Here is a 24,843-nt window from a genome sequence, read left to right as displayed (position 1 = left end):
AAAAAGTCACCTTCTCAACTAGGAATCTGGTCATTTAAAAAGTCAGTCAGAACTAGTTTGAGGTACCTATACATGCCTATATGCCCTTGTCGAGTTAGTAGTTTTAATGATCAAATGCTTTCATTTGCCTCTCCCCCTGCTGCAGTGTTAAAGACCCACACAAAGAACAGTGGAACTTATTTAACAGAGCAAACAGTGAAACTGACTACACAAAGTGCTGTCAAAGGCACAATGAACAAACAAATCTTTTTCTGTCATCATGATCTTAAGGGTCATTTGTAACAATGGCAGGTAAAAAAATTCCAGAAAGAAGTTTGATTTTTTTTAAAGTTGACAATGTCCCTTTAAAACAAGTGCCCAGCATCAGCACCAACAACAGCTTTTGTCATAGAATCATAGAATCTCAGGGTTAGAAGGGACCTCAGGAGGTCATCTAGTCCAACCCCCTGCTCAAAGCAGGACCAAACCCAACTAAATCATCCCAGCCAGGGCTTTGTCAAGCCTGACCTTAAAAACCTCTAAGGAAGGAGATTCCACTACCTCCCTAGGTAACCCATTCCAGTTCTTCACCACCCTACTAGTGAAAAAGTTTTTCCTAATGTCCAACATAAACCTCCCCCTCTGCAACTTGAGACCATTACTCCTTGTTCTGTCATCTTCTACCACTGAGAACCATCTAGATCCATCCTCTTTGGAACCCCCTTTCAGGTAGTTGAAAGCAGCTATCAAATCCCCCCTCATTCTTCTCTTCTGCAGACTAAACAATCCCAGTTCCCTCAGTCTCTCCTCATAAGTCATGTGCTCCAGCCCCCTAATCATTTTTGTTGCCCTCCGCTGGACTCTCTCCAATTTATCCACATCCTTCTTGTAGTGTGGGGCCCAAAACTGGACACAGTACTCCAAATGAGGCCTCACCAGTGCTGAGTAGAGGGGAATGATCACATCCCTCGATCTGCTGGAAATGCCCCTACTTAAACAACCCAAAATGCCATTAGCCTTCTTGGCAACAAGGGCACACTGTTGACTCATATTCAGCTTTTCGTCCACCGTAACCCCTAGGTCCTTTTCTGCAGAACTGCTGCCCAGGCATTCGGTCCCTAGTCTGTAACAGTGCATGGGATTCTTCCGTCCTCAGTGCAGGACTCTGCACTTGTCCTTGTTGAACCTCATCATATTTCTTTTGGCCCAATCCTCTAATTTGTCTAGGTCCCTCTGTATCCTATCCCTACCCTCCAGCGTATCAACCACTCCTCCCAGTTTAGTGTCATCTGCAAACTTGCTAAGGGTGCAGTCCACACCATCCTCCAGATCGTTAATGAAGATATTGAATAAAACCGGCCCCAGCACCGACCCTTGGGGTACTCCACTTGATACCGGCTGCCAACTAGACATGGAACCATTGATCACTACCCGTGGAGCCCAACCATGTGTCTTTGACTGTCACAGAAGAACAATAACTAGAGTGAAACTTCAGTTGTGCCAATTTATAAAAAATAGTATTTTAGATTTTAATTAAAACATGAACAAGTGAGGAACATTAAAACCAAATGCCCATATATTATTTAGTCTTCAGTTATGTCTTTAATGCTGAATGAAGGTAATCAACCTCTCTACTTGGGGCACTGATCAACTAGATGCTGTGACTTAGAAAAACCTTCCTTGGATGACGAAAGTCTTTGGTAATTAAATGCTATCCACTTTTCCCACACTTATCACGATGGTATCCGAGTGCCTTCCAAAAAGAGTCAGAGTTGAGAGAGTCTAACAATTTATCTGCAATAACCAATAGCTCATGTCTTCAACACATCTCAGCATACTGGTACAACTACAATATACGTTTTATATAAATCACAGCAAACTTCAGGCAACAAATATTAAGCAAAAAGATGAACTTTAGTCAGGAACACAGGAAACTCCTTGCATCTTAGGTAGATGGGATTCCCCATAAGGCAGCATCCAGTGGTGAACTGGAGCAGGTTCCCACAGGTTCTCAAGAACCGGTTGCTAAAATTAGACCTCTGTGGAGAACCGGTTGTTAAAGGGCCAGGAGGTGGGCAAAGAACTCTGGTCCGTGGGCCGGACCATCCTGTTGCTCCCTGGATTCCCAGCTGGGGAGGCTGAGGTTCCCCTGGCCCTTCCCCCACTTCCCCCCAGCTGCAGTGTGGCCAGCCGCCGGCACCAGCTGGGCAGCTCAGCTGACCTCTGGAGTCGTCCTGCTGCCGCTTTTTGAATGGCCCAGCAAGGGGTGTGTGTGTGGCGGGGGGGCTGCTGCAAGCTCCAAGGCTGGCCAGAGGGGAGGGGGCAAGTGGGGCAATTGGTCCAGGCCCTGCAGGGGGCCCCAGCCCCACGAGGATGTCTCCCCCGCTCCCCCCCCTTTAAATCAGAACTTTTTATAGGGAACCAGTTGTTAAGATTTTGGCAGCTCATCACTGGCAGCATCTATACTGAGAATGTTAGCAGTTCTCCCACTGTTGGTCTAGTACAGACATCACTCAGACAGGGAAAGCCCCAGGTTAGACTGGATGCAGGTGCAGTTTGTACTGTGTGAGGTGGTACAACCGCAAGCTATAGGTTATTTTTTTCATTCAAGTATTAATTATACTGAAATCCATATCTTTTAAGTTTCAGCAGAATCACTTATACTGTTGGTAAAACCCTACTAATACCAATCCATAACATGCAAAGTTTTACTTTAGTATTTTTTTTGAGTGTGTTTAATAAAATTAGACTGACATCACTGATTAGAGTCACGCACCATCTGAACACAGAGTGCTACATTATCCACACTGGTCTCATCTTGATACCTGGCTTGCAACAATCACTATTCCACTACTAGATTCTCCTGAGCAGAAGATTGCTACCTGCCCTGTATCTGACATGGGCCAAAACTCACTAGGGACTAGGCTATCCCCATAACATTTTTCATAGCAAGATCCTTAGAGTTGATCCACAGCGCCCCAGGAGCAAGAACTTCTCAAAACACCCAATTTACTGTACCTGTGACCTATAAAGTAAGATGGAATGACAGTTCCTAGAACTGAGAGATTAACAAATATTTGTACTGCAGCAGTGCCTAGGAGCCTGTCAAGGTTCCTTCCCCACTCTGAACTTTAAGGTACAGATGTGGGGACCTGCATGGACACTTCTAAGCTTAATTACCAGCTTAGATCTGGTCTCGCTGCCACCACTCGCAAACTAACTCCCTTTTTTGGATAGTCTTGAGAGACTTCCTCACCAAGTCCCTGGTGAACACCGATCCAACCCCGTGGATCTTAACACAAGGAGAATTTAACCATCCTCCCCTCCTTTCCCCCACCAATTCCTGGTGAGTCCAGATCCAATCCCCTTGGATCTTAAAACAAGGAAAAATCAATCAGGTTCTTAAAAAGAAGGCTTTTAATTAAAGAAAAGAAAGGTAAAAGAAAGAAAAAATATAAACCCTCTGGGAGACAGCATACCAGCGTATCTCACAGACAATAGGTTGAAAACACAGGATGTTCCCCTGGGCAGAAATCTTAATACACACAAGAATATCCAATTTGATAATTCCCTTAATGGCACCAAAACAAGTCACAAATGAAAATAAACATAAACCTATTTATTCCTTTCTAAAACTTACTACTCTGATAAGAGGCTGGTTCCTTGATCTTTTTCACTCCAGCTGAAACTGAAACTGACTAAACAAAGGAAACTTCCCTCCTTCCTTTTGAAACATCTTGTTCCCCCATTGGTTCCTCTGGTCAGGTATCAGCTAGGCTAGGTGAACTTCTTAACCCTTTACAGGTAAAAGAGGCATTAACCCTTAACTATCTGTTTATGACAGTGCCTAGGAGCCCATCACACTAAGCAATGCACAAACAAAACAAAGACCGCTTTTGTCCTATTGTACTACCTGCTCCCTTTAAATGACCCTAACACTATCTTAACTTAATGAGTTACAAACTAATAAGCAGAATAAAATAATTATTTGGCAGATGGGGGGAAAACAATGGGATAAAACTGAATAAGGATGCAACTACTGAAGCATTGATAACTCTCTTGTATTTGACAAAGTGGCCTGAGAAATTCCAGAGCATTTAACACAGATCTTATCCCAGCTCAATGGCATGTCAGTTGTTTTGATACAGCCTGTTCTAAGAAAATATCTAAGGAAAGGAATAAACATGCACTACTAATTTATTTAGTATTTCTCATTCATGAAGTTAACAGCTCAAACTTCTGCTAAAAGATAATTCTCAGCTATTGAAGACACCCAGCTTAAAAAATTAAAATCCTTATTTAAAAGGATCAGTCAACCTAAGCCTTGATCTTGCAAAGCATTTAAGAACATTAACTTTAAGAACATGTTTAAATTCCATTTGAGTCAATGTTTTAAAAGTACATTGCAAATAAATGTATTTGCCTGTGCTATTAACTATATATATATATATATATATAAAATTTGAAAATCCATGTATATATATATATATATATATATATATATATATATATATATATAGCTTTCTCCACCTTGGGGTTCTTAGTGCTACAATGGCCACATCTACCTAAATTCTTATGCCATCATTCAAACACTTCTATGGTACAATTCAGAGAGGGATACATACTTATTATTAAAAAGTTTGTTTTAATTTTGAGCCAAATTTAAGTCATTTAAATAAAAAAAACTACCCTTCATATATGCCTACAGAAAATAGATGTGAAATTAATAAATGACCTGCCATGAGTTATGTTCCCATGCTGAAATCATGAAAAATGGCTAGACTGAAAGACTTGTACAGATTTGTAATTAACTCAGAGCACGCCTTCCAATAACTCTGGGAATACAACTGATTCATTAGTTAGGGTCTAAGGTTTTAAAACCAACTTCCATAGGATCTTCTCCATGCAGGAACTCTGCCTCCTTTAGCTACTTCATGCTATGTAGTGCAGGCAGACACTTTGATTAGATTCTGAAGAGTCTCTCCTCATCTTTGAGAGTCATTCTGAAATTGCCTTTCATTACACGCTGCAAATAGACCATATTTCACATCCAGCCAAGACACAATATTCACACTAAGATAGATTACAACTTCGACAATGACCCACTGGTATTGTTTTACTTAAAGTGCCTAACTGTACAGTGAAATGCTGGAGGCCATTAGCAAAATTCCTGCTGTGCAACCATGCTCCCATGGTATTATGTGCTTGCTGTAATGACAACGCATTCACAGAGTACTCTGCACTTGTGATTATGGTCATGAAAAATGTATAATCCATTTATTGTTTGGAAGTGCTGAAGACTTTGTTTGCAGCCTCTCCAGGCCTATTTTTGGTATTGGGGGGAGAGGGGGGAAGGGAGAAGTAAACTACTGCATTCCTATACACCAAAGCTTCAAAGCCAAGATGATTGTATGGGATGCTTTTTGTATGGTAGCCCTTGACTATATACAGAAGGGTCACATTTCACAAGTGTTAATGGACAGCCGATTCATGCTGAACTCCCTGATGTAGTAACAGGATAATATTTATCTGCCTCACAAGAGTTCTGTGGGGCTTAATAAATATTGCAAAGTCCACTGAAATCCTTGGATGCTCAAAGATTTACTAGTATTAAACACCATACTGTCCCTAAATATTGCAGAGCACCATTCATTTCAGTTTCTATTGCTTTATGGTAGTTTTCCTCATGGCCATCATGTGCAACACACACACACACTTTGGGGGTTTTATACTTCAGAGTCACTTTTTTGTTATCCTTACCCACAACCATCTCGCTTGAGAGACTGTACTTGCTGGGCATGGAATACAGAGAGAAAGGAGGGGGAGATAATGTGTGCACATCATCCTGCTCAGGAGCACATCTGACGCCTTCCGAGAGTCCTATTTAGGAAAGGTGGAAGAGTGATGGGGCTGTTCTCACAGCTGCCCTCAAAGCAATCCATTTCTTCCAATGAGGTAGACAAGCCAAATGCAGCAACTACCTGAGAAAACATTTCCCTCCCTGTGTGCGCACATGTGACAGGAGGAGTAGTCTGCAAGCAGCAGCCCTGAACATTTAGAGATGCTAACCAGTTTTTAAGAATCCAAACTAGAGTATGATGGTCATCTCCTGACACTACCCTGCAATGTACAGAGTTTGGCTGTGACTCAGCGTGATTCTTCCACAAATTAAAGCTACCGTTGTAATAATGCTGTATCACATAAGCACAATTTGTGCTTATTTAAAAAAATACGTTGAAGTGTCTTCTATAGTTACATTGGAATCTGATATATAACCACTACTAATTAGTCTGGGGTCTTGACAAAGACAGCATTAGATCTTAATGCAATTATGAAAAAGTCAAATGTGTTATTTTCTCCCCACAGGTTTACACTGGAATTCCATTCAATCACTTCCAATACAATTTAGATCTATTAGTATGGTTTTGTTCAGATCCCAAAGACACGGGTGCTAACCCACCCTCTCACAAGTAATATATGGGGTCTTTATTAGCCATGCAGAGCAGGCAGGATTGCCATTTTTTCTTACTAAATACCAAGACATATAAGAATCTTGGCAGCAGCATTCTGAAGAGAGTAAACAGCTATAAAGTTTTAAAGCGGTAACTCAATTACCATAAAATCAGGTTTGCCGTCCCGGTTTTGTAAGAGTACTGTGACTTTTCAGACAACATTCTCTGGATTGTTTCGATAATTTGCAAAACTCGTATACTGTTCTAATTTAATTAAAGTAGTAACTGTCCTTAGTTTCCACTTAGACAGAAAGCCTTACATGAAAGCTTTACAATTCTGTAAGTCTTCTGTTGGTGTTATAGTCAATGAATGATATGTGTGAAATGATAACCCTGAGCCAAGACGTTCACAGAACAGAGAACAAAATAAGTGCTTTTGGGCCATCTGCTAGTATCTCTGCGCCAGTCAAGAACAAATGCATCCCAAAAAGTTGGGTGTTGCTTCATACTTATGAGAAAATACTGGTTACCTCTTGGGAATCAAAGAGCTGGACTTCAACACAGCCTTCCCCTAGAAACTTCTGCAAAGCTAATTCCCACTGAGACTCATTTAAACATACAAGGAGGATATATATATGGGGATGAAATTCAAAATCACATGCAATCAAGAATATATCCTTCTTTCTAGATAAGGAATTAAGTCTCCTTATTAAATAATTGCTATATCACAGAAAAGCTATCATGTTAAACATTCTAAAATTGGTCTCGTTTCTGGAAGGCAGCAAATAAATGGCTGCTCCCTATGCATGGATCATCCTCCCATACCGCTCTTCGCCAAACCTGCACTCAAATTCTCTCTTAAAAACTCAATGCTATGCAAAATTATCCTAATTTTTATGGTCCCATCCAGAGATGGGATGTGCCCAAGACAACAAACAAAAAAAAACAGGTGACCTTACTACAGTAACCACACCACCTCGTTTATTACTTACACTTACTGTGGCACATCTAAAGTTGATTGTAAGCTCTTCAGGGATTATTTTTAATGTATCCTCTAAACACATTCTAGGTGTGTCATAACTAATATCAAAATAAAACAAGTGGAATCTTTTCTTAAAAACTTTACTTTGCCCCTTTGAATTGACAGGACTGGAACACAGAGAAGAGATCTGGTAAACTGCTCACTGAATACCACATTAAAATGCATGAAACTGCTTGTTGATGTCTTAATTATGTGCAGCACAGGAGTTAGTAGAAACTTTTCAATATTCCCATTCATTAGTGTTTAGTAATTTGTCCACAGTATTGGCAAAATTGCTAAGCTTCTGTAACTATATCAAGTATAATCAGGTAAAATGAAGGTAATACTGGGGGAAGAGATAAGGAAAGCTGACATGAGTGAACTAGCTAAGGTACAAGCTACTAGTACCTGCAGTGAACACAGATCCAGTTAATCAGATTCTAGTCCCATTATCCTTCAGTGGAAGCACAGGCTGAAGTAAAACAACAGACAGTAACTGAACTGATGCATTGTCAGAACAGAGAATGAGTGTGCACCTGCAGAACTATTTCAGCATAACATGCTTTGATACAGTCAGAAGCCCATTACAAGACTTCTAAGGAGATGCATTTACAAGATTTTTTTCTGCAAAGTTCTATCCATCAGAAATACAGCAAAAGTAGAGCAAACAAGGTTTCCACTACCATTCTTCTTTTAAATCTATAACTATTATATAGCTGCACGGTTTCAAATCACAAAAGGAATGAAAAAACCACCACTGTGGCTAAAATAAAGTTCTAATCACTTCACAACATGCTTCTCTGTTCCAAAGGAAGTCTGTAATAACACATACATCTTGTGCAATATCCTGTAATTAATTAAAACATCAGTTTGTTTACAAAACAGAACAATGTTCTGCTGCTTATGGTAATTTAGGTGTAGGATTGCTTACACTTTTTAGAACGAGAGGGTTTTTTTGGATAGGTGGGGAATACAGTGACATCATTTTCCTACCTCACAGGGGGCTTGCAAAGAAGTGATTAGGAACTAGGGATCTCCACCTTTGCCATAACATGACGTCGTGGTACAACAAAATATAACTGGGTTCAAAAAAAAAAGGCAAGTTCATAGAGGGTAGATCTATCAATGGCTATTAGCCAAGATGGTCAGGCATGCAACCCCATGCTGTGGGTGAACCTAAACCTGTGACTGCCAGAAACTGGGACTGGACTACAGGGTCACTTAATAATTGCTCTGTTTCGTTCATTCCCTCTGAAGCATCTGGCACTAGCCACTGTCGGAAGACAGGCTACTAGGCTAGATAGATCCTTGGTCTGACCCAGTATGGTCATTCTCATGTAATATGATAAAAGATGTTTTTGGGATCCCCCTCCCATCTAGTCAGGAAGAAAGAGGGCATTCATAACGTGACAACTTCTTTGAACTTCTCTGCGACCCCTTAGAGGTCATGACCACTAGCTTGACAGAGCAGGGTGGACCACACCTACCTAGATCAAGCCACAAAATTGCACATAAATCCAATTTCTAAAAGTACTTCTGATGGGAAAGAGTGATTAAGTGCAGAGATCAAAGCATATAAATGGTTAAGCAGGCTACTCACCTTCAATGTACAGGGGTTCAACGACATCATGATTAATCAGTTCAAAGTTCTCGTGGCCAATCCAGTGTTCCACATTTCTTTTCCTGCCCGTAAAGAAGTTGTCCACAACTGTAACCTCATGGCCATCCATCATTAGTTTGTCAGTAAGATGAGAACCCACAAACCCTGCTCCTCCAGTTATCTGCGTTAGGACAGTGGGTATGAATTTTTTTTTCTTTTTACAGAAACACCAGACAAAGTCCACAAACATGAAGACAGAAGAACAGCAGCTTTCAAAACTTTGCTTACCACCAGGGGGACAACTCCATTTCCATTTTAAATTCATTTCTTTAAATTTCAGGCCCAATATTTAGGTAACACATAGCATTTCAAGAGAAATACTTCACCTGGTTTGAAAATGTTGAACAAAGACCATTGTGGAGAAAATTAGAGGATTCAATTTTTTTCTTCCTGTCTGGACCCCCACCCCTTTAAATTGAGCTTGTGCCCTTCATGCACTGGGGAAAAAAAAAACCCACAACATTTCTGATATTTTTACAATTAAACCTGGCCTTCTCCTGGTTTTGATGGAGGATGTTTTGGGGAGGGGCGGGCTTAAAGAAATATTCTAAGTGCTCTCATCTTATTCAAAGGAGTTGAATTTTTAAAGACCTTTCTTCCACGAGGCTGTTAAGTGTGAAAAAGTGAAAAAGAAACAAGCTCCAAACTGTCTTATATCGCTTGCCCACTGTATTGCTCAGTTTTCAGCTTATATTTCAATCTAGCTAGTTCTTCTGTCATCCACAGAGTTACAGGATAGACAAGCTCTGAAGCTCTATTGTAAAGAAACAAGAAAAAAAAAACTTTGGAAGTTAACTGTCACACCCTTTCCATAAAGTATAAAAAGACCATTTTTAGCTTTTGCAGCTCACGCTTAAAGAGCAATGAATGACTGAACACAGTAATTGTATGACTGCTTCAACAAGTCCCATGCTGCATGACGTGTCCAAAGGGACATGTCCATGGAAGCAGTTATTTTCTCTAGGCTTCACAAGCAGTTTTAATGAAGGAAACAGAAGTTGGCCACTGCCAAAGACAATTAATCAAAATAAATTGACCTGATCCAGTATGACATCTCATAGGAAATGTACTATTATGTGACTTTATGATCAAGATCAGATTTAACTAGGTGATCTAACTATATAGTTACTGTATCAGTGCACTTCAGTGATTACCAGTGCCCTGCAAACTACACAGTGAAAGGATTTGCTGTAATTGTCAAGAAATGAATCAAACTACTGAATAATGTGACAATTTGATCAAGTGTCATCAGTAGGATCATACATATTAGTGAAAGCCTTTTACTTCTGTTTAATAAAAGCAAAAATATTCAATTTTCCTGAAACACTGAATTAAAAAAAGACATGCAAACTTAAAAAAAAACAACAGGAAAATAATTTTCTGTTTGCCTGTGTTATTTAACCTGACAGGTGACCTACAGAGGAAAAATTGTTTCTATCCTATTTTCTTCCATAAAAGGCCTGAAAGTTCCCCTCCCATCCTCTCACCCTTGTTTTTCTTCAAATTAGAAATTCAGGATTACTGATATGATGATGGCATGGTAAATAAAAAAACCCAGGGAAATCTGAACAATTGAGGAGGAATTTTTAGTTAGATTATTTAAATTTCTTTTTTCTTTTGTTGCTGGCATCTACTGAGGGCAGGTGCCCAGCGCAGGTAATCATTCAGTAAGGGACCCAGTTCCCAGATAAACTGGGACTGAAAGCAGATTAGAAAAAGTTATCTGTGCAAGAAGGTGGGGTATGGGGTTATGGCTTCTCAAATTTAGTACAGTAAGGAGAGTGCCGTGGGGTCCCAGCAATGGTACTGGGACTGACAGCAGCCCTCCACCAGGTAGAATGAATAACAAAAGAAGGATAAAGTCTAGTAAAACCACATTCCAGGTGACTTGCCTCTCCGCACTGTGTGGGACAAAAATCTGTTTCTGTGGAAGACTCCACAACTCACCACCTTTGACTAAGGTGCAAGAAACCCCTGGTACCACTTCTATGCAAGGATCCAGAGAAGACTGGACTCAAAATTCCTGATATTTCTTAGGTACAGTGAGAAAACAAAATTTTGAGAAAAAAACAGGCAGGTGTTTAGGCTCTCTTAACATTGTAAGCAAGCAAAATATGGCACAAACCCAATTTTTGTTTTTGTTTTTTTAAACTTTGCAGTCATCTTGAAATGTTACCAAGGGATTTTATGATAAATCTAGATTATCTTGGTTAATTTATGGCTTCTGTAAAGATTAGATGAAAAATTATTTGGAAAAGGAGTTGAATTTCCCCACAAAAGTAAACAATTGTTGAATTTATTTAACGTCATTTTCATTCACTTCAGGCTACATCAAAAGGAAAGAAAGGATGATTTAAGCACCCAAGTTGTCTATACATAATCATCCAGCAATCACAGCAGTTCAGAAAGACAGGGTGGACACACTTCATTTCAAAACACAGCTGCTTACAAATCACAACAGACCCCGAATTCATTATATTTCAGATCAACAATTGTCACTTCAAAACTGCAGACCCAATACCTAGTGCTCGGGGAGGATACACTAGCACCATCTGGACAGAATACACTTACTTTAATGGTATTATAAAACGGCTGATGACTTCAACATTTACTAAAATGCATTAAAAACAGCGTATAATTCATCTCTATCTGGAACACTCAGATGTTTGTGTATTTGCCATGCAGGTCCATTTCCTTCTAATTGCAGTCATAGCTGGTGCTTTCAGTCAGATTCAGGACAGCTAATATCCCATGTCAAAATTACATTTTTTTTTCATTTTATAATTTTATAGGTACATCACATAAGACTTAGAGAGCAGAACCTAAATTGACATCAACCATATTAAGAAAATTTCCAAGAAAGAAGCCTGCTACCTACCCATCTTCTCGGAAAAAACAGCGTAAACAGACAGGCCTAGCAGCAAGGCACAGAGTTTACAAGACTTGGGCTCTATTGGACCAGTGTGGTAGTGGAAATGAACTCAGTGAAAAACCCTCCACTGAGAATAAATCTAAAGTCCTAAATGGACACATCTCAGAGCTGTCAGCTTGAGTAAGCTCAACTGCTGGGCAAGAGTATGAGCAGAAAGGCTGTCTCTAAGGCACCCAGGATCCAAACCATAAAGAACTTCTTAGGTTTAAACACACCTTGAATTGCATCTGGAATCAAACTGGGAACATGAGTAGACTCCAGAGTATAGGTGGTATATACAGCAACCCACGTGCTTGGCTCACGGGTCACTGTGAACACCTCACCTCCTTGCTTTTCTTTCTGCACTTGCTCCCCACTGAATTCAATGCCTAGTTTAAGATTTGCACTCTAATACCCAAAGCAATCCCTACACTGACCTCAGCTGCCTGAAAGAGCATTTCTTCCTCCGGGACCATGACCCTTCTTGACAGCTACATTATACCAACACAATGAAACTGTCAGACAATGGAGAGTGAGCACAGAAGACCCAACTTTCAAAGGTGCTGGCCTTACTTTATGGAATTCACTCCCACATATGCTCAAAACTGACTGCAGAGCTCAGGTTTTTCACTTGGCTTTCCCTTTCAGTGATTTCTTCTGCCATTCTGCCATCAGCTATTTCTCCTACAGGTGAGAGAAAGGCACTATGCTTCCTATTCAGAATTGAACCAAACATCCAACATCTTAGTTATTCTGTTATCCATCGTTTGAAGATAGCATCTAAAAAGCCCATACACAACAGCTTGAACTGCCTCGACACAGTAACACACACAAACTACATTAAAATGAAGGTTGCAAAATCCCACAAATTGGAAATTGCCTGTGCAGTCTTGTGTCAGCCCCACTGTGCAAATGGATTATGAGACAATCTAATTTTTTTTTTCCAAAAGACCCCGTCTCATTCAGTGCAGAGAATGGAGAGTGCTCACTTAATGATCAGCTCTTCAATATATTGTTTTTCCTCCATGTGTGGCTCCATGCATTATTTACTACAGACTTTTCAAACTCCGCCCTGAAGACAGAAAAGCCTGTGAAGAAAGTAATAATTCTAAGGTGCTCATCAGTATAGTATCTGAGTGCTGCACAAACATTCCTGATCAACAATTTTCACTTCAAAGAAGTGAATTAATTAATTAATTTTCCATGCGATAAGACACTGGTATTATCCCCATTTTGCAGATGGGAAACCAAGTCACAGAGATTAAGGTCAAAAGTATCCACTAATTGTGTATGTCCAGTCTGTGCACTGAATAAGGAAGAGGCCCTGAGGAAAAAAATAGTATGTGGTCATGTAATTAAGGCCTGCATCATAATGCATATGTCCCAGGGGGCAAAACTGTTTGTACAGGCAACCTTAATTCTGGCATTTTCTAATTTTTGAGTGCTTGACTTTGCAACCTTAATGTTCTTTTAATGTAGATTTCTGCGTTCAGTTTCTTACGTTTTTCAAAAAACAAAATGGAAAAACAAATTCCATCCTAAGGTATCACAGACAGTTTCATCAACAGGGTTGAAACCTGGAAATCCACTGCACAGCTCTCTGCCACTTGAGCTAATGGAGTTCCTGATATAGTAGTAGGCTGTTATCCTCTATGTGAACCAGAACTATCAGGGGAGGAGACACACTTTGCCAGTGGGTTCCACAGATATTTGCTGACATCAGAAAAATGGTGACACTCAGGATCTCGTGTGCCATTCCAGGCTATAGCGGGGATTGTGGTCTAGTGGGCACATCCCTGACACAGAGGCCAAATTTCAGTCCCTATTACAAAGCTATGTTATAACTTCTCCAATGAAAGGTTGCCAGAATTTTTTAAAACTTTTTTTCTAGCCTTGTTCTCAGAAAAGGCAACCATTTTGGTGAAAATTTTCTAAAGAAAAAAAAATTCAGCCTCACTCAGAAAGCATGGAAAAGTTTGCCAAATTTTAACCATTTGGGCTAAAGTTATAAGTAACTGAAAACAGGATCTTCCAACAGGAACTGTTGGGAAACCTTAATAAGTAGCATTACCAGTCACACCTATAAGTGACAAACATACTACAGGACTGCTTACATTCTAAGATTCTGAGCCCAATCCCACTCCAGCAAATGAGAGTTATGCCATGACTAGACAATTTGCCAAGAGGACTAGACAGTATCAGGCCCTGTGCATTTTTTTTTTAATGTTACTGGTTTTAATGCATGCCACTTATATACCGTTAAGATTTATCAATGCATATAATGTATAATGTATTCTGCAACCTCAGAATGTGCTGTGGAATTTACACCTTGCCAAAGAACTATTCTCTAGAAATTAAAATTTTTCTTGAAAGTGAAAGTTATATTTCTAGCCTTGCTATTGTGAAGTTGCAAACCATGCATAAACTGGTGCACTGATATCTGAGTTTGCAGTCACCTGAAACAACAACTCTGAGAGCTGCTAACTTCCCCCTTCCATGTCTACAGGGCACGGACTCAAACTTGAAGATGAAATTTTGACTATTGTTGTTAGCTATTACACTACTGATTATTTAGCAGAACCACCCTGGTAGGGTGCTATCCACAATTTCAAACTGCCTCTAGTGCTTTCTGCAGGGGCCAAAAGTCTCAAGTGACCCCCCTATGTCTACATCTTAGTCACTGAAAATTTCCACAGTGCAGCTATGAATTATCTGAACACTTGAGAACTGAAAATGCAGCCACAGAATTTCCTGTGTTATGCACCAGAATCCACGGATCTTGATGTAAAGCTGAAATCTAGTTTCATGCAGAGTATGCAGGGCTTGCAATATAATACTGACAACGGTTGGAAGAGATGTTTGCAATGAGGCTACAGTATCAGCAATGCAATCCTATTAGCAGACTTGATTACAAAGATCTAAAGACAAGTACTGCAGGCCTTGGCCATTCTGTCCAAAGTCAAGTCAGGCCTGGTCTACACTACGCGTTTAAACCGATTTTAGGAGCGTTAAACCGATTTAACGCCGCACCCGTCCACACTAAGAGGCCCTTTATATTGATATAAAAAGGCTCTTTAAACCGGTTTCTGTACTCCTCCCCAACGAGAGGAGTAGCGCTAATATCAGTATTACCATATCGGATTAGGGTTAGTGTGGTCGCAAATCGACGGTATTGGCCTCCGGGCAGTATCCCACAGTGCACCACTGTGACTGCTCTGGACAGCAATCAGAACTCGGATGCAGTGGCCAGGTAGACAGGAAAAGCCCCGCGAACTTTTGAATCTCATTTCCTGTTTGCCCAGCGTGAAGCTCCGATCAGCACGGGTGGCAATGCAGTCCCAAATCCAAAAAGAGCTCCAGCATGGACCGTACGGATGTGATCACTGTATGGGCAGACAAATCTGTTCTATCAGAGCTCCGTTACAGAAGACGAAATTCCAAAGCATTTTTAAAAAAATCTCCAGACAGAGGCCACAGCAGGGACTCAGCGCACTGCTGCGTGACAAGCATAACGGAAAGCCAAAGAATCAAATGGACACTCATGGAGGGAGGGAGGGGGGACTGAGGACTCAAGCTATCCCACAGTTCCTGCAGTCTCTGAAAAGCATTTGCATTCTTGGCTGAGCTCCCAATGCCTGTAGGGTCAAACACATTGTCCGGGGTGGTTCAGGGCATAGCTCATCAATTTACCCTACCCCCACCCCCAGAAGGAAAAGGGAAAAAAATCGTCTCTTGACTTTTTTAAATGTCACCCTATGTCTACTGAATGCTGCTGGTAGACGCGATGCTGCGGCAGTGAAATGCAGCATCCTCGCCCCCCCTCCCTGGTGGCAGATGGTACAATATGACTGCTATCCATTGTCATCATCAGCCTGGTGGCAGACTGTACAGTACAGAAGGACTGGTATCCATCCTCATCATCAACCCATGAGTGCTCCTGGCTGGCCTCCCGGTCATTCCCAGTAGATGGTACAGAACGGCTGGGAACCGTCTTCATCATAGCAACAGGGGGCTGAGCTCCATCAGCCCCCGCACTTCATGTGTAAAGAAAAAGATTCTGTACTGCCTGGACTATCATAGCAGCGGGATGCTGGGCTCCTCTCCCCCACACTGCTTAATGTCCTGTCTGGACTATCATAGCAGCTGGAGGCTGCCTTTCCCCTCATTTTATCTCACTAACTAGTCACTGTTTCTTATTCCTGCATTCTTTATTACTTCATCACACAAATGGGGGGACACTGCAATGGTAGCCCAGGAAGGCTGGGGGAGGAGGGAAGCAACAGGTGGGGTTGTTGCAGGGGCACCCCCTGTGAATGGCATGCAGCTCATCATTTCTGCGGGATCTGACACGGAGTGGCTGTGCTCTCTGGTTCTCTGATACACTGGTTCTCTAGTACACTTGTCCCATATTCTAGGCAGGACTGATTCTATTTTTAGATACCATAAAGGAGGGATTGACTCGGGGAGTCATTCCCATTTTTGTCTTTTGCGCCCCCGGCCGACCTCAGCCAGGGGCACCCATGACAGCAGCAGACAGTACAGTACAGAAGGACTGATAACCGTCATCTCATTGCCAATTTACAATGGCAGCAGACGGTACAGAACGGCTGATAACCGTCTCTGCTATCATGCAAAAGAAAATGAATGCTGCTGTGTAGCGCTGCTGTATCGCCTCTGTCAGCAGCATCCAGTACACATACGGTGACAGTGACAAAAGGCAAAACAAGCTCCATGGTTGCCATGCTATGGCGTCTGCCAGGGCAATTCAGGGAAAAAGGGCGCAAAATGATTGTCTGCCGTTGCTTTCCCAGAGGAAGGAATGACTGACGACATTTACCCAGAACCACCCGCGACAATGATTTTTGCCCCATCAGCCACTGGGATCTCAACCCAGAATTCCAAGGGGCAGAGGAGACTGCGGGAACTATGGGATAGCTACGGAATAGCTACCCACAGTGCAACGCTCCAGAAATCGATGCTAGCCTCGGACCATGGACGCACACCACCGAATTAATGTGCTTAGTGTGGCCACGTGCACTCAACTTTATACAATCTGTTTTACTAAACCGGTTTATGTAAAATTGGAATAATCCCGTAGTGTAGACGTACCCTCAGTCTCTATTGGCCTGATTCAAAGCTGATTAAAGTCAACTGTAGCCATTCCATTTACCGTCACGGAGCTTTAGAGCAGGCTTTGATAATACAGCCCTCAAACCTCTCTCAAATACAGATAGACAACTGCCAAAAGGTATTGGTTTCAGATCATTGGCCTTTTTCTTTGCACAGGCTTTTCTTAACTAAACTTTATTAAACTTTGCATATACTGAAAAGAGAATACAAAAGAATTTTTGTTCATATGTAAGCCGTTACCCATGCTCTGGGAACTTCATTTTTAATAGAGAAAACAAGCCTTTTGTTTTCATTCCATTGAATTTTCTAAATGGCAAGGAGTTGAGATCAAAGCAAACATTAGACAAGTTAAGTATAAGAGCACTAAATAGGGATCTGTACTACTCCCCATTCCCTACCAGAGCGGCAAAAACTTGGACCATGTATTTGCCCACGATATGGAATCTGTTTGTTCTGTACCTTCTTAGAATCCACAGTCAAATTCATCCCTGCACCACAGCAAGGGCCAGCACAGGGAACCAAAGAACCTAAAGACAGAGCTCACCTCCACCCTGTTTCAGTGGCATCTATGGGCCACTGCAGCAGGACAGATTCCCTGGAGCATCAGAACGCCCTGTCACAACATGCCCTCTTCTTTCTGTGGTGCACCCTGGAATGCTTTCTACACTCTCTAGGATCTCCTAGCACACACAGGTTCCCTGAGCCTGGCGTATTCCTCTATCTTTATGTTTGTCTGTCTCATATCTGTTCTATGACTGCGCAAAAGGGACCACAGGGCATCAATTAGGCTCTCTCGCCAAGCCTCGGTCAGACTTTTCCAATACTTTGCAATTTCTAAACCACTGCCCCTCTTCAGAAGAATCCCACTGTCAGAAAATTTCCACCAGCTGGGAACATGGACGAAGACCCTTCTGAAAAAAATACACCTTAGAGCCAAGCTATGTAGTTCCAAGATATTGTAGGCTGACAGCAGAAACCCAATTAACGAGTCACACCGCCAATCCAGAGCCCAAGCCTATCCACATGCTGTGACTGAGCACCTCACCATCACAGGGTGAAAGGAATTAGAGTAGTTGCTCCTGAACCTACGTAGCACGTATCAAGCTGCACAATAAAATTATAAAAGTCTTTCTTTTAATAAATCCGGTGACCCTAATTAAGTTTTACACAATTCTAAACCAATCCCTCTTATTTCCAGAGCATGAGCCCTGATGAAATATTGACTTACCAAAATTCTTTTACGGTCCTTTTCTGATAGAAATTTCACTGGTGGATACTTCTGGGTGAAACTACAGAACATTTCAAAACAGGAAGAAGAAAAACTAAATTAAGATTTATTTAGGTGACTGACAACTTTTCCTTTGTATATCTACTTTTCCTTTACATTTCATTTACGTAAAATTTAAAACCAGAAAGTCAAGGAAATTTTGTTTCTAAATTAGGATAGCTTTCACAGAGTGACATAATGTGAGAGTTAAGGATGTTTTCCCAGAGACGACTCAGAAGACTACCACTGCTTTGTTACCATTTCACGTACCATTTTTTGCACTCTTCATCCATAAACACAAAAGGTTCCTGGGATGGGGGTGTGAGAACTAAAATAAAAACATTTGCCAGGGATTCTCAGTTTCTGCAAAACTACTAGGCCTGAAAATAGTAAGCTTACAAGTGATGCTCAAGAGCATAAAGAATTACGGACACTGAGCTATCACCCCTCAATGGTTTTTTTCACCTGTTTGTGTACCGTATTATGGGAGCAACAAGTAAGGTTGTGTTGAGTTTCAGTTAAGAAGCCATTTAATCTTGCCAATATTTCAGTAGCTCAGGTAATTCTTAAATAAATGTCATAAAAGGTAACTCAAATATTCTTCACCCTTCCTCTCCAGTTAGTTTGCATGCTGCAACTTGTGGATGAGATGAGTCAGTGGAGCGAACGGAACTGCATATATGCCAAGAATTCTCCTTGACAGATTACTTTTTCATCCATAAACAAACAGAATGCCATGCCTCAACTACCTCTCATCCACAACCCTGTCTCAATGGGGATCTCCAAGAGGCAGAGCACAGACATATGCGCCAACTCCATGGGTGCTCCAGGGCTGGAGCACCCACAGGAAAAAATTGGTTGGTGCTTAGCTTACCAGCGACTCCCTGCCTCCCCCACCCCAGCTCACCTCCGCCTCCTCCCGAGTGTGCCACGTGCCCGCCTTTTCCCCCTAGCTCCCAGCGCTCGGGGAAGAGGTGGGGCTGGGGCGGCGATTTGGGGAAAGGGTCCAATAGGGGCAGGGAGGGGGCAGAGTTGGGGCGGGGACTTTGGGGAAGGGGTTGGAATGGGGGCGAGGCAGGGAAAGGGTGGAGTCGGGGCGGGGGGACAGGAGCACCCACCAGCGCCGGGGAAAGCTGACGCTTATGAGCACAGATGCTGTGTACTTGAATGGCATCTTCAACCCTTCACCCTCAGAATGCATGTGATACTATCTTCAGCTTCCTGTGTGTGGAAACCAGGCAGCAGCAGAACCCTCAAACGTTCCCATGCCTGGAGGTTGGCTGCAGACTTTCCAAACACAAATACCTCACCATCAAGGTGTTCTCCAATGGTAACAAAACCTCTTTAATCCAAACGGGGGGATGAGGTAGGGAAAATAATGGAATCCATTCCTTCCCTGACCACAAGGATGTCTCCATATGTTTGTCCTCAGGTCACCAGTACAGGGAACCAGGACAGTTCTGGTTGTTTGGATCCTTTAACTGGACATTTTCATGCTTTGAATTAATTGGCTCTCTTTAGGTTTAACTCTGATTTTCCTGATTTCTAGTGATTGTTTCTGATCACTATGCCACTCTGATAATGCTTTAAGTTACTGATATGAACTCTCAGGGGGCTAAGTATTAAAGAATGCCTTCATTTCCTCCTCCCCAGAACCATGAGGATGGGATGCCTTTGGATTGTACAAGATAAGCACTTTTCACACAACACAACACCCATAAAACCAGTAGCGAAGAATTAGTTTAAAAGCTCACTATTCATCGGCCTCAATCCTCTAACAACTACAGACTCAGAGGGCCCTTGTATGGCTCTCTACATCCTTGCAGAGTGAGTGTGAAATGCTACCTGGTCAAAATTCACCAGTGGATAGCATTTTACACTCGCTTTGCGAGAGTGTAAATAACTACACAGACACAAGAGTGGAGAGTCGGGCTCATCTCTTGTGATTTCACAATGCTAAAATTGGGTGTACAGAGAGGGGTACATGTACATATTTTTCCCCTCAATGGCAGGCACACAATGACATCTGAAATATAACCCATTAACAATATACTGCACACATACTCTAAATGCAAAGTCATTCAAGTGCATCCTCACCAAAGGCTGAATAACCTACTGGCTCTGATGCAAAAAGAAATAGATCTCAGTTTGACATATTGCACCAAAATGTAACATTACTCAAAAATTAATACTGATCAATCCATCATGTCACACAGGCCATCCACGAAGGACAGAACAGACAGCAGCTCAAGTCAGGTAGATAAAAAACCCACTAAGAAACACTTCTGCTACTGTTAAAAATGAAACAAATACAGTGGAACCCCGTTTATCCAATCTAACTGGGACCGAGACTGGATCAGATAATGAGAAATTTGGATAATTAGGAGAATGGGCAAAGAGCTTCAGCCCCAGGCTGACAGCCCAAGTCGCGCCATCCGGGGCTGAAGCGTCAATTACTCATATTCCTTTATGCACTGGTGGTTCGGTTAATACAGACAGCCAGATAATGAAGGCTCAGATAAACAGGGTTCTACTGTACTTAGTTTCATAACAATCAGTTGAAGACAAGAGAGAATGTATAGGACTTTTTTTAAGCCATTCATTCATGACTACAGTTTAATAAAAATAGCAGTAGCAGGTACAGTACCTACTGGTGCCCACGTGTAGTCAGTGTCTGCATGTTGCCAATAAGGTCACCCTGTTTGATCTGTCAAATCAGTGCGCTTATTAGGATTTAGTAAATGAGGGTAACATTCTCAACAAAAATTGTAAGTGGCAGGTCAGTAAATCTGGAAGTCAGCTGTAAAATAAAACCTGACATCTGTATTTGAGCACACTATCGTTTGCACCCAAGACAAAGCGTGCAGCATCCTAGAAACTGTGCAGGCATTGTGTAAGCTCAATTCCAGGAGCAGAACAGTTTCACTCTTTATGCATGGGAGAGGCGCAGTGATAGCCTCACATGCTTACTGACACTGTACAGCCTGTGGGATATGGCATGGGTTCAAAATATGGGAGGGGGACAGAGCTAATAGCCCTGAGAACAGCGGTTCATCCAAACTGACAAATGCTGAAAACCTTCCTAAATCCAGAGTGAGCAATTCATCTTTTAGTTCTTCGTATTTTTTACTTAACTGAACCCTTCTTGAGTTAACAGCAGAGATCTTTGAACAACAGGTTTTATTTTTGTTTTGTTTTTTAATTGTTTAAGGCAAAAAAAACACCGTCACCTTAGGGCATCTCATACAGGCTGTTAATGTGTGCTCAGAGTGCTGCCGAAGTGTACTGTTATAGGCCTTAGTCCTGAAAATCCCTATGTAAGAGCTTAACTTCACAAACAGTGAGTAGTCCCTTTAACTTCAAAGAGACCACTCCCAGTGCACACAGTTATACGGCTGCAGTGTCTACACGGACACCATGTCGCCCTAACTACAGCTACATAAGCGCTACACCTCTTCTGGAGGAGGAATTATTATGTTCGTGTAGTAGGGCACTTACATCAGCGGGAGAAAGGCTGCAGCGTGCACACTGACCTAATTTAGGTCGACATAACCTGCCTTATGTCAACCTACCTGTGTAGTACTGATCAGGCCTCAGTGCTTACTAACAAACAAACATTACTGAGCACATAATATTCACGTGAGTCTACTGAAGACCTTGAGACTCATTCAGGACAAAACAAACATAGCTCTGCTAACTGAACCCCAACCCCACAAGAACAGACGTACCTTTTTTCCAGGTCTCTGATTTTCTCTCTTAGCGGTGCAACAGCCTAAAGTAGGAATAAAAGTAATTCTTTAAAGGAAGTTGCAAGAATTTACATCTCAGACAAAGAAAAACAATGCCTACTCAGACTATTATACGAGTAAAAATAGGGGTGGCAATCTTACTTCTCATCTAAATAAATTCATTTAAGACACCAAGATCAAAACAACTTACATTTATAGAGAGTCTTTTGTGCCAATGGATCCCAAAGCATATTACAAAAAAAGGAAGAATCTGCTATAAATACAGGAAATTACTTCACCTACCACTGACATGCAGCACATGCAGAGTAGCTGTTTAAAAAGTATGTAGCAACAGTAAACAGTTTAGGACAACACATGAAATATTCAACTTAAATTGCTGGGGAAGTTTAGGCAGCCAGAATATAATTATACATACTAGAATATAGCCATCACACCAAGACTAACCCTGTTAGTTCTTGTGAAAATTGCCTTTAAAGACTAAAAGTTGCCAGGGCTTCAGTTTTGAAGAGACAATGACACATTAAAAAATAATCAGGTTCTAAACACATTTCTTCAACTGGGTTGTTACAACCACCCTGGATTATTAAAGAAAAAGAAATTTAAAAATGCAGTTTACCTACTAATATCTACGCTCTTTTTTTTTAACTCTGCATTTCTCTGAACTTGGACAGTGATAAATAAATAAAAATTAGTTTCACTTCCAGATTCTTTATCGTGTAATGAAGGCTTGAGTTTTAAACAAGGAAGATGAAGCCTGAACATACTACTTTTGGTTTTAGGTTTTATAAATGCTTTTTACAAAATTTAAATTTGGGGCAAATATAAGTTGACATCATTTCTTTAGGATCACCTGAAATAGTATCACTAGCACCACAGTGCCCTTTAACAAGCTGTGGATTTACTTACTTTAAAAAATACTGACAGGTTCGATTTTGACAACTGAAAGCCTCCAGGAATGGAAATGAACTGTGTATTGTGTTATTCCCCCCTATGTCCTATAATTTAGGCTTATTAATTCAGTAACTCATGCTGAGTAGTACTTTAACAAGAATCCCATTGATTCCAATGGAGAAAGGTGTTACACAATGTGAATAAAGGCAGCATAATTAGGGGCTAGGTACTTCCAGCAAGCTCCAGAGAATTTTTATTTCTCAGGAATTTTACAGTATCTTTTGCATATTGGGTATTCACAGATTTGTAAATCTTACTTAAAAAAAAAAGTTAAAAACAGCATTTCCAAATCCAAAAAAACCTATTGCAGTTGTACCCAAAATGAAAAAAAGACACATGTAAGACATTAATTAAGAGCCTATTCCAATGCCTACTGAAGTCAATGAAAAGACTTCAAGTGAATTTAATAGGCTTCAAATCATCTCCAAAGTAACAGTGGGTATACAGTTCACTTGAGATATAAGAAATCTGGTAAATCAAACACACTGTTAATTGCCTCACCTAAAAATGAATACAGTCAGTCATAGAACAGTGTCTATATATGCTACTAAACTTTCATTTTTCGGAATTATGAACTGGAAACCTAGTACAAATCTTTTAGGTTTTTCTGTTGCACTCATCAGCATAGTATTTCGACAATGAAATATAACTGGTTAATCTGCATAAGAGTTAAGAACAAAGCAATGCACATATGTGGAAATTTTAAAATAGTAAATGCTTGTTAAAAGTTAAATACACTTAACTTTTTGGAGGGGTGACAGAGAAAGGAGTTAGTACAGCAGTCCTAAACTTGGTAACAAAGGCTCAATTCCCAGCAGGACTGGGATAGTTAGGAAGACACTGTGGCAAACAGGATTGGATCTTTGGAATTATAATCTTCTGATGGAGGTTTAGGGAAAACAGAGGGAAGCCATTGATTAGTGGTAGAAGCTGTTTGGGTACACTCTAATGAAGAATAGTATAGACATGAAACCAAATGCTGAGGATTACATTAGTGGGAGAATAATAAAGTAAAATATTTTAGTTAGAAAGAAAATTAATTTAAAAAAAAGCAGAAATAAAGAGGATATTAACCACCTAATAAACTAACCTCTTCTATTTTACTTTCAACTTTCTGATCCCCGTTGTCTTGGATAGACCTGTTGGGGAAAAAGTCATGAACTAAGCACCATTTTCAATATGTTCTTAATTTTTTTTTAATTTCCTTTAAAAAGTTTACTACTTCAGAATGTGTTCTCTAGAGATACACAAACACAGAGCAAATGACCACCATGGCCTGATCCAATGCTTACTGAAGTCAACTGGAGTCTTTCCATTAACTCTAATGGCCTTTAAATCAGGTCCAAAATTAGCAGTCTTGATCAACATAGTAGATTCAACATTATATTAAAAAGTAAATGCAATATAAAAAAATAATTTAGTCACTCATCACACGGTAAATCACCTCCCCCAAAAGTATTTTTGTAGTGCAATTCTACCAGGAAACGTGGCTAAAATGGCTTGTGAGGGTCCATATTTATTGTCTCGACTCTGTATCAAGTGTACAAATAAAATATATTTTTTCCAGCTGCTGAATTTCCAAACTCAATCTAGGATCAGAGAGTTAAGATAGGTTCTTCATTTTCCACCTGTAGTAAAGATTCTATGGACCAAATAATGCCTTCAGCTGAACCTGTGAAATTCCAGTGCAGTTAGTGGGGTGATACAAAAGTTTAATTGACTG

General features: G+C 40.9%; 1 protein-coding gene across 1 annotated transcript in view; it reads right to left on the bottom strand.

Moving 5' to 3' along the window:
• Positions 1–24,843, bottom strand: part of UXS1 (UDP-glucuronate decarboxylase 1) — an 87,678-nt gene that overhangs the window by 44,187 nt on the left and 18,648 nt on the right. The window contains exons 3-6 of the mRNA XM_039514121.1: positions 24,211–24,259; positions 22,149–22,192; positions 18,382–18,442; positions 9,053–9,233 (exon numbers count right to left, since the gene is read on the bottom strand). Coding sequence (XP_039370055.1) covers positions 9,053–9,233; positions 18,382–18,442; positions 22,149–22,192; positions 24,211–24,259 — 335 coding nt within the window. The remainder of the gene's footprint in view (positions 1–9,052; positions 9,234–18,381; positions 18,443–22,148; positions 22,193–24,210; positions 24,260–24,843) is intronic.

Source organism: Mauremys reevesii, linkage group 1 (genome assembly GCF_016161935.1).
Source record: "Mauremys reevesii isolate NIE-2019 linkage group 1, ASM1616193v1, whole genome shotgun sequence".
NCBI classification, from domain to species: Eukaryota; Metazoa; Chordata; order Testudines; family Geoemydidae; genus Mauremys; species Mauremys reevesii.
The sequence above is the reverse complement of the archived record's forward strand: the minus strand, read 5'-3'. Positions and strand labels throughout refer to the sequence as shown.